Raw genomic sequence first — 11,440 nt, 5'->3', positions numbered from 1 at the left:
ATCAAAAAGTCTTTCAAACAAGATACTTTTCATGTGTTTTTCAAAACAAGCATGTTATTTAAAGAAAATTACAAATGTTTAGATTTCTAAACTAGGTAGACATATTATGAAGTTCAAGACATGTTCCATGATTTTTAAATGTTTTTTCATAGAAAATTTAGGAATGCTTTTCCCATAAAGTGTATATTTGACAAATGTAGTGATTCAGGTATAGTTGGAAAATAATATGCATTAATTATAGAAAAATGAGTATTAATAATTTAAAATGATAAATGATAAAACTGGCATGTTAGAAAATTACTTTTTTGAAAATATTTTGCTGAAAATAAAACATCTTTGCATTCAGCAAATGTATTCATTTAGATTTTCTTAGAATATAATAGAATTGGAGACAATTATATTAGGATTTTTATAGGTAAAGGTGAATAGTTTCAGATAAACTGAAAGATTTTTCTTAATTATTAAAGAAAAAATTAAAGAATACCTTTGCTCTATCCATATTGATATTTCAAAAATTATTTACTGAAATAGTATCTTTTGCTTCTTTTTCCCCTTTATGATTTCTTGATTTTCTAAAAAGGTTTTAGGAAATGACAAACAGCCCCCACTCCCAGAATTCTTTAAAATGTTATTGATATTTTGATGGAGTTAAGTGAATATTAAATTTAGTTATTATTATAATTACAAGATGCCAAAGCACAATATTAGGTAATAATGATAGATGTGGCATGGAAGAGAATCATCAGCAAAACTTAGGAGTCAATAAATATTACTTTGAAACAAAAATCACTATTGCTAGTATAGCGATGAAATTGATTATAAATAGGTAGTGATAAACTAAGAATAAAAAAAAAAACTTGAGTGTAATTTTGTCTCTTTTCAACTTAATAGACTTTTTCAGTTTTGCTCCTATTAACATTATGACAGGGACAATTCTGTGTTGTTGGGGGCTATCCCGTGCATTGCAGGGTATTCAACAGCCTCCCCAGATACACCCACTAGATACAAAAAGCACTGTACCACCACTAGCCCTTCCTTGTTGTAAAACAAAATGCCTTCAGGCATTGCCAAATGTCCTGAGTGGCAAAATCTCCCCTGGTTGAGAATTGTATCACTAAACATAAATATAATAGGTAACACTTAATAGACATCTCCTTCTATGCTAGTAAAATATTGAACCCTAAGACAAAGATTATTTTAAAAATTTCCCTTTATGTATTAGTTAATGCAGGCTTAAAGATTTTAAATCATTTGGCTACACAACACAGTCAGTATGTAGCAGATATAGAACTAAAACCAGGAACCTGATCACAAAATCCATACTCTTAATTTATCATTATTTTAAAATATGATTTTGAACAAAACTTGTCAAATTAAAGTGCTACAATTTATTCATTTGTAAAATCAGAAATTTGTACATATAACATGAAATATTGAAAATTCTATCAGAAAGGAGATATCTAATGAAGGAAACCAAACACATGTTTCTTTGATGAGAAAATGATATGAATATATATTTCATGACAGTTTCCAGTATGGGTTAAATAATATTCTCATGTTTCCTCATGTTTCATGATTCATGAAAAATTGTACAGATGTGGCTATTCATAGGTGTTCACTAGCACAGTGCAGATCAAAGTCAGGAGAAAAAGGCCAAAATTTTAAATTTCTTAACCTAAAAATCAACAAGTTCTACAAGAAAATTTAATTATAACTAGAATTGATGTTTTAAAATACATGTTCTATCATATACTTTATAAGCCCTAAGTTATATTTGTGAATCCAATCTGGGAAGTATAAATATATATTTAAATACACATATGCATATCCTTAAATTGTACAATTCATAATTGTTATACTAATTATTAGGAATATTTTGAGAATAACATTTACAGTTCTTACTGACCTGAAAAAATAATTCATACGCTTTTCCAGCTCAAATATCATGAACATTGAATGAACAATAACAAACTTTAATTTGAAAAGAGTTTGTGTGTATGTGTTTCACATTCTAACTCCTGATTGGTTTAAATGACATCAAATCTTGTTTGTATCCACTGCTTTAACTTGTTACATTAGATATAAATATGACTTCTCTCTCTGAAAATGTAATGATGTTGAAAAGTAAGTGTTTTGAGGAATTAAATTTGATTAATAAATATGGATGTATGGAAATTGTGTTTATGGGGAAGTAAAATTTGCTTTTGTTTCAGAGCATATCACACATGTATATTTTAAGTTAAAATCATTTTAATCTTCCCAGTGAACCAAGCATAAAAGTTTATTTTAAGATTGATGTATCATTTGAGGTTGCTCTCAGGTGCATATGGATGGTCAGACCAATAAAAATCATCTTCTCCCCTCACTTTGCATCTTTTTCCCTCCTTCGCATTTTCATTTCCCTCTCCTCATAGGAAAAATGGAGTTATAAAAATATCACACTGCATTTTACATATTGCCTTAAATAATGTGTCTTTAATGGGATGCTATTGTTTTTCTTTAAATCAGACTTATAATTTTAAGATATACCAGATTAAAAGACAAAAATAGCATGATTTTGAGATATTTAATGTACATATATGTTCATCTAATATGATTCTCAGTGAAAAGTTGAGGAAATATAAGATTATTTATTCAAGTTAACCTATTTTCAATAGCTAATTAGTTTCTCTAAAAACTCCTTTAAATATTTTTCTAATGATACTGCATTTGAGAATTGAAATGCCATTAGAAACTGTCTACAGCAAAAGTTAAAAAACCTTTCTTCTAATATTGATAAATGAATTATTAAAGTATTTTAAGTGGTTTGTCCCACACATTTTACTACTTCCAACAGTTTCCATTTTACCATCTAATGCATATATTAAATGGTCAGATTAGCATAATAATGAGAGAAATTTGATAAAAATAAAATATTTTACATTTAGTGATGAAGTTACTGCCACATACACAATGGTTTTTGAAAGAAATATTTGGAAATGGTGCAAGATACACTATTTTTCTCATTTTGCTTTTCTATGTAAGATATCATATATCTAGGTAATTTTTAGAGTGTCTTCCTTTTAAACATTCTATTAATTTCATGATGACCATGTGTAATCTTAAGTAATACCCATGGCCAACTCCAGTGATGATAAACCCTATTTATATATAGAATTATAAATACAAACATGTTGAGAACAGTATTGTTGTATAAAATAGTTTGTATTTTACTGCAAACATGATCGGTTTTAGGAGAATTGTAAAAAGAATGAAATTCCATTGTTGGTATTACATTTCAGCATTTTTTTCAAACACTTTTTATGACATTAAACAATGCAAATACACTGTTTATCATATCATGACAATAAACTAGTAGAGGAAAATATAAATTATTATAAGAGATGTTTAACTGATATTGAAGTCAACTCTTGGTTATTTTGGGTAAAATTAATCCATTTGTGGATGATTCCTTTACTTGCTCATTCTTCTCCTTTCTGCTTTACACACCTGTTAGCTATATTACTAGAATTTAGAACCATCAATATTGGCTTTATTAGGAGAAGGGAGAAGAGAGATTAATGAATATTCTCTAAGTTTCAATGCTTTTTGCTTTTGTTATGGTTTTGTTGTACAGTTGTACACTTACCATTTTTTGGTGTATTTTAAAAAATCCTTATAATCATTTATACAACTACTGTACAAGGTAAGTACATTTATATTTGGCAAAAGGAGATTTAATTATGCCCTATTAATAGTTTAATTAGGTAATACATGGTGAGGGCTAGACTTAAAGTTTTTCCTTAAATGCGTATAACACCAAAGATAAGGAATTTTCCTATACATATATATTTTACATACTAACTTAAGCATAATGACTTTCTTGATAACTTAATAAATCTAACTGAATTAACCTGCACAAATTTTGGCTGTAGATTTTGAAAACATTTAATATTGTAAGGCTCAATTTTATTAACTGGTACTAACATGAATGTCTTCAGCTTATGCACAATTCATATAATACTTGAATTCATTGGATTTTGTTCATTTTCTGAATAACCAAAAGTTGACAGTAGTGGCCTGACAAGAATCTAAAAAGCAGTTGTGATTTTGTCTTTAAGTGAAATCTTTGAATTCAGTTTGCAACTTGCCTTAGGCTCACAATTCCCCATCAACAATAACTCACTGCATTTATACATGATAGTATAGCTTTTGTCATGACTGCACAACAGTTATTCCAATACAAAAACTGTACATTGATTAACGTGGTATAGGCACAGAGAACAACAGACAAAGATATTTAAGGTTGAAAGTTATTTCATGGAACATGCAATGACTCCAAACTCTCCAAATTCTTCACTTTTCTGCATTCATACACATATGCATGTATTGGCAATTAGTCCTTAACTAATTAAAATTAAGCCTTCATAAAGTAAAGTTTCACCAAAGCATGTGATTCTGAAAAACTTTAACTCTTCTCTTTTCTAAACCAACTATGAAAACAAATTTGATGTCAACTATCGCAACAAATCTTTTATACATGGTAGTTTGAGCATTTGCTTTATTTAAGTTAATTTAAATTTTTTTCTAACATTTACAAGAGGTATGAATGTATTTTTGCATTCTTAGTTTCTATCAGCATGACAATAATTCTAGGTATAACATTTTATTATTTTATCATAGTATTATATGGGCTTCATAAAATTAATATTACATGGAGATTGTGTGAAAAATTACCATCAGATGTTTTGAGAGCTTGTCCTTGATTTTTGATTTTTGTTGATAATCTTTTTTTCCTTTGCTGTTAATCATTTTTTTGTATATTAGGTTTTTTCTTTTTTTTTTTTTTTAAAGAGCAAGAAAAATACACAGATTAGATAGTTTTGGTTTTTTAAATTCTTAACCGATGAAGTAAGTAACTACTCCTCATTTTCTATGTTATTTAACATACTGTCTTGATAAATATTCTTAATTATTAGGAAAACTTTGGAAAAAAACAGAGCAAAGAAGATAATATATACTTAGTGTTGCTGGATTCTCTAAGAAATCAGCTTTACTGGAGTTAGGATTTGTAGGCCCAATTCCTAGTAAGGAATATGTTAATGATTATGGGCCCCAAGAATTTGAAGCAGTTGACATCAAGAAGATCAACACTGTCTGGACTGGAAATGTACTAAGTCTCCTAGTTTTGCCTTCCCCTTTTGGTCAGAGTAAATGAATTAAAAGACAAAATATCTGAATTAGGTTGTACAGCAATAAGCAACAAGCTAAAGAAGAACCATTATAAGAAGACTGAAGAGGTTGTTAGTACTTGAGAAAGAAAACATACACAATGAAGAGAGTTTGGTGATATAAGAGCACACAGGAAAGTAAATAGAAAAAAGTAAGAAAAATAAAGCCATAATGCATAAAATATTTATAGTATTTGGGGGCCCCAAAGAAATAAAACACAGGTAGTAAAAAACCATTCTGATTATAACAGTTCAGTGAAAACAGAAATAAAAAATAAGTAGATCTAATTATACATATGTATATATGTGTGTGTATACATATAAGAATACATGCCATCTTAATAAAAAAGAGACATTGTTTAATGCAAATAATTTTATTATGTATTTACAATTAATCCGACATTGGGTAGAAGAAATACCTACAGTATCATTTTAATATAAAATGACAAATGACTTTAATAAATTAAAATGACCATTTTTACTGAAAAATTAAATAGCAATCATGTAAAAATAGTTTCAAATAATCAGTAATTTTTCCAGTATACTATTTTAAATATAGCACACATGGATTCCTTAAGTGTCCAAAGGAATAATGGGCAAAGCATACATGTTATCAAGTAGGCATGGTCTGGCAGTGACAGTGAGGATGGGACTAAAGAATCAGGAAAGCAAGTTGAGCAGTTGCAGTTTAGGTCAGTTTACTTCTCGGTATGAAGGAAGAGAATGATGAGAATGTGACATTAATTAGTGATAAATGATGGTACCCTGTTACCTTTCATGGGGATGAGCAGTGAAATTAATGAATTAAAGAATGCTAGACCACTAGAGATGGGAAGAGAACTGTTCAATGTTCAATATTGGAATAATGGAATAAAGACAGTGATTTAGTGATTTAGAGTATTCTAACATTTTCTGATCCTTACAACAATATTTAAACCTTTGAATTTGTAGGTAATTTGCTGTAAGTTATCATTCTATTCACAGGTTAAAACATGATTAATGTTAATGTAGTCTAGATGGAACCACCATAAGGACAGTTAATTTTCACAAATAACAATTAGGCTAAAATAATTACACATACAGAGTATATAATAAAATACAAACAACTTACAGCCTTAAATAATCTTATATTTAACTCTACTTATTTTTATTTAATAAGATTTGATAAACTTTATTTTAAACGTGCAAACAGAAAAGGGCACAATTGGTTCCACTGAGATTGTACCAAATAACAAATTGAAGGCAGGATCTAGGATATTCTTGGATTGTAACAATATAAGATGCACCACTTAGATGATAAGTGAGATTCCTGCCAGGGAAGCTTTGTTTAAGCTGTTGTTACCTGGATATTCATCGTAGAGAACTGAAATTTAGGAATATGTTTTGTTGTTATGTAGGACTAGCCATACCAATTGTGCTTACAGTTTGTTTTGTTTTGTATTTACATTCATATAACATAGGTACCAGTATAAAAACTTGTCAAGAAAACATCTTTTCCACAACACAAAATACCAGTACTTTGCCATGGAGCTCTTATTCCATTTATTCAAATATTCAAATGCTATTTGTTTGAAACAAAGAAGCAAAGATACTGGCCACAAAAAGCATTAACCATGCAGTTGTTAACAATACAGGCTAAAAAAGATGAGGCTTCTTTGAAAGCTGCCACGCATGGACAGAGGTTAACTGATTTCCCTTGATTTCATCCAGATAGGTTTCTGAACAATTTTTCTTGCCCCAGAAATTACATAAAAATTATCAGAAAAAAATTACTCACTCCAAGGTCACCTGAGCCACAGCGTCCATTGAACTGTATCCATTTTCCATGAAAATCTCTGTATATCGGCCCATCTTGATTGCCTCTAGCCATTCACCTACTGATCTATAGGCCCCAGATCCTAGAGGGCCATGTTCTGCCAACAAATTAGATACTCTAAAACACATAAAACATAAATATTAGAAGCAACGCTTTAATTTTTTTAACAAAATTTTTTGTAATGTTAATTCATATTCAGTGAGTCATTGGGACCATAAGTAAATTTATAGGAGAAAATATACAAATGTTAACATGGAAGCAAATAGTTCAAAACATAGGAGAACATGAACTCAGTCCACTGATATTTTTTTTTTTATAATTTGTGAAAGGAACTTATAATAAGCTAATCAGTAAATTTTCTGTGAAGCATAACAATAGCTAAAAGTTTCATGCAGAATGAATGGGTGATGTCCAATTTTACAACAATAAAACTATACAGTACAATACTATAATAGCGGACAGACATTATTATGCCTTTTCCCAAACCCATAGAATGTATACCACCAAGAAAGAACCCTAATGTAAAATGTAGACCTCGAGTGACAATGATGTGTCAATTTATGTACATCAGTTGAAATAAATGTGCCACTCTGGTGGTGGTGGTTGATAATGGGGTGGGGGAAGGCTATACATATAGAAAGCAGGGGACATATAAGAGTCTCTATATCTTCTGCTGATTTTGCTATGAGCCTAAAGCTACCCTAATCTTTTTCATGTAGTGATTTACTAGAGTTTACTTTTTTTTTTTACAAAAAAACATAGAAAATACCGCCAAATATAGACATGCAGGCTAATTTGTGCAAAGTAAACTGCTTCTAGACTTTACTAGGAGAAACTAAGCTTATTTAAGTTTAATATTTCAGGATGTTCTGAAGCTATTTACCCTTTCTTTTCTGCCCTTACATAAGGGTGCTTGTTATTTCACCTAGAGTAAGTAGCAGAACTTAGAAAATAAACAAATTCAAAAACATATAAAAACTGAAAATAATCAACCCAACTGTGGTTTGCTCTTAGCTACACCAATTTGCTAACTTTGGTCAATAATAACAATGGAATATTGATGATGATGATGATGATGATGATTTCCAGAAATGCATACAAAAGAGATGATAATCAATAATCATGGTAAAGGGTATAGATAACTGAATATCAAAAATAATTTCACAAAAGAGGTGAAAGACCTCTACAATGAGAACTACAGAACACTAAAGAAAGAAATTCAAGAAAACCTTAGAAGATGGAAAGATCTCCCATGTTCCTGGATAGGCAGAATTAATATTGTCAAAATGGCTATACTACCTAAAGTGCTATACAGATTCAATGCAATTCCAATTAAAATCCCAATGATGTACCTTGCAGAAATAGAGCAAGCAATTATGAAATTCATCTGGAAGAATAAAAAACCTAGAATAGCTAAAGCAATCCTCAGTAGCAAGAGCGAAGCAGGGGGTATTGCAATACCAGATCTTCAACTCTACTACAAAGCAATAGTAACAAAAACGGCATGGTATTGGTACCAAAATAGACAGGTAGATCAATGGTACAGAATAGAGGACATGGACACAAACCCAAATAAATACAATTTTCTCATACTAGACAAAGGTTCCAACAATATGCAATGGAGAAAAGATAGCCTCTTCAACAAATGGTGCTGGGAAAACTGGAAATATATATGCAGCAGAATGAAATTAAACCCCTATCTCTCACCCTACACAAAACTCAACTCAAAATGGATCAAGAATCTCTGGTCGGAATCAGACCAGAGACCCTGCATCTTATAGAAGAAAAAGTAGGTCCAAATCTTCAACTTGTTGGCTCAGGATCAGATTTCCTTAACAGGACTCCCATAGCACAAGAAATAAAAGCAAGAATCAACAACTGGGATAGATTCAAACTTAAAAGCTTTCTCTCAGCAAAGGAAACTATCAGAAATGTGAAGAGAGAGCCTACAGAGTGGGAGAATATCTTTGCCAACCATACCTCAGATAGAGCGCTAATCTCCAGAATCTATAAAGAACTCAAAAAACTCTACACGAAGAATACAAATAATCCAATCAACAAATGGGCTAAGGAAATGAACAGACACTTCACAGAAGAAGATGTACAAGTAATCACCAGATATATGAAAAAATGTTCAACATCCCTAGTAATAAGGGAAATGCAAATCAAAACTACCCTAAGATTTCATCTCACCCCAATTAGAATGGCGATTATCAAGAATACAAGCAACAATAGGTGTTGGCGAGGATGTGGTGAAAAAGGAACACTCATACATTGCTGGTGGGGTTGCAAATTAGTGCAGCCACTCTGGAAAGCAGTGTGGAGATTCCTCAGAAAGCTTGGAATGGAAACACCATTTGACCCAGCTATCCCACTCCTTGGCCTATACCCAAAGGACTTAAAATCAGCATACTACAGAGATACAGCCACATCAATGTTCATTGCTGCTCAATTCACCATAGCCAGATTGTGGAACCAACCTAGATGCCCTTCAGTTGATGAATGGATAAAGAAACTGTGGCATATTTATACAATGGAATATTACTCCGCAATGAAGAATGATAAAATTATGGCATTTGTAGGCAAATGGTCGAAATTGGAGAATATCATGCTAAGTGAGATAAGCCAATCTCAAAAAACTAAAGGACGAATGATCTCGCTGATAAGCGGATGAGGACATATAATGGGGGGTGGGAGGGGCTAGCATTAGGTTTAGGGTTAGGTTTAGAGTTAGGCTAAGGACAGCGGCAAGAATGAAGGAAAGAAGGACTGTGTAGAGGGAAAAGAGGGGTGGGAGGGGTGGGAGGGGTGGGGGGAGGGGAAAAATAAAATAAACATCATTACCCTATGTAAATGTAAAAAAATAAAAAAAATAAAAAACAAACAAACAAAAAAAAACCAAAAAAAAAAAAAAAAAAGTTATGAGGGCAGAACCCTCATGAATGGGATTAGCAACCTTATAAATCAGCTAAAAGGAACTATGCTTGTCTCATACCAACACAGTTGATTTTTTTTTTTTTTTGCATTCGAAAAAACTCAAGGCAAAAACAAAAAAAGATGTGTCAGAAGGAGCAGGATTGATTTATTTTCCTATGTAAGCTTAATGCCTAGAAAAGTACCTAGCACATAAAAGACTCCTAATAAATATTCATAAAATGTTAAAAAAAAATAATAATTAACATGCTCATAAATTGGAGATTACCTAACTATATTGCAACTATAAGATATAGAACACAAATATTTGTTTCTGCACTCATGTTATCTGAACACTTCTCACATTCAATTTATATTTCAACACACTTGAGTGCCATTTCTGCAAAACCAATTGGGTTAAGGTGAGTAATAATCTCTATTTTGCCAAAATATGTGAGCCTTTTTAATCTATAAGATGACCAATCTGTATGAAATATACAATCACAACCACCATTACCATCTTACTCTTGAAATCTACCATATCTCAACATTATTTTGAATTAATATTGTCTCCTTTTTTTCTATGTTACATTGTGTGCTCTTACCTTCTCCTCAATCACCTTTGACTTTGACTTTTTCTTTGGCTGACTTTAAAATTTGGAGGGGTCAGAACTTATCCCTATGTCTTTTCTAGTTGAGTTATAAACTTCACTGTACTCTGGTCAATTTTATCCACTGTTATGGTTTCAAATGTCATCTGTTTTTCTCAGTTTTTGTTTTAAATCTCCAGACTAGGTTTCATATTTCTCATAGAACTATCATGCCACCCTGTACAATACCACAGTCCTTATCTTTTCACACACTTCTCCTACAGCCATGATCCTCATTATAAAACATAATATAACAGTGCACTTTTTCTTCATCCTCACTCTCCTTGCAATGTGTTGTGGCACATACTATCCATTCTACCTTGAATACATTGCTATCTGACCACTTCTCTTTCCTCACCATCTTAGAATACCTATTATAGTTTTGTTCCCCCAAAACTTGTGTGTTGAAGACTTTTTCTCCAATACAGCAATGTCTACAGGTGAGACTTTGGGGAAGGGATTGGATGATTAGGGCTCTAATTAATGGATTAATGCATTTGATGAATGAATGATTTGATGGGCTACTGGGAGGAGGTGGAAACTGTAAAAGAAGTGGGTTCAAGTTGGAAGTAGGAGGTCACTGTGGTGGGGGGCATGCCCAAGAGAACTGTCTTGTCCATGATCCCTTCATTTTTTTCTCTCTTTTCTTCCTGGTGACAATGAGCTGAGCTACTTTCCTTTGCCATTCCCTTCCACCATGATGTTTCTTCTTTTGGACTGAAACTTCTGAAACTATGCACCAAAATAAATCTTGCCTCCTCTTAAAAGTTCTTGCATGTATATGTGTCACAGTCATGAAAAACTGACAGACACAACACCATGTCTCATCTACACAATCACTACAGCCTCTG

The 11,440-nt window shown here is 31.6% G+C and overlaps 1 protein-coding gene across 7 annotated transcripts in view; it reads right to left on the bottom strand.

The window, feature by feature from the left end:
• The window catches only part of Epha5 (EPH receptor A5), a 345,949-nt gene that overhangs the window by 5,267 nt on the left and 329,242 nt on the right, over positions 1 to 11,440 (bottom strand). For all 7 annotated transcript variants that reach the window (XM_047566737.1, XM_047566736.1, XM_047566738.1 and 4 more), the window contains one exon: positions 6,988 to 7,143. In XM_047566737.1, the coding sequence (XP_047422693.1) occupies positions 6,988 to 7,143 (156 nt within the window). The remainder of the gene's footprint in view (positions 1 to 6,987; positions 7,144 to 11,440) is intronic.

Source organism: Sciurus carolinensis, chromosome 10, assembly GCF_902686445.1.
Source record: "Sciurus carolinensis chromosome 10, mSciCar1.2, whole genome shotgun sequence".
Lineage (NCBI taxonomy): Eukaryota > Metazoa > Chordata > Mammalia > Rodentia > Sciuridae > Sciurus > Sciurus carolinensis.
Note: the sequence above shows the minus strand (reverse complement) of the source record. Positions and strands in the feature narration are given on the sequence as shown.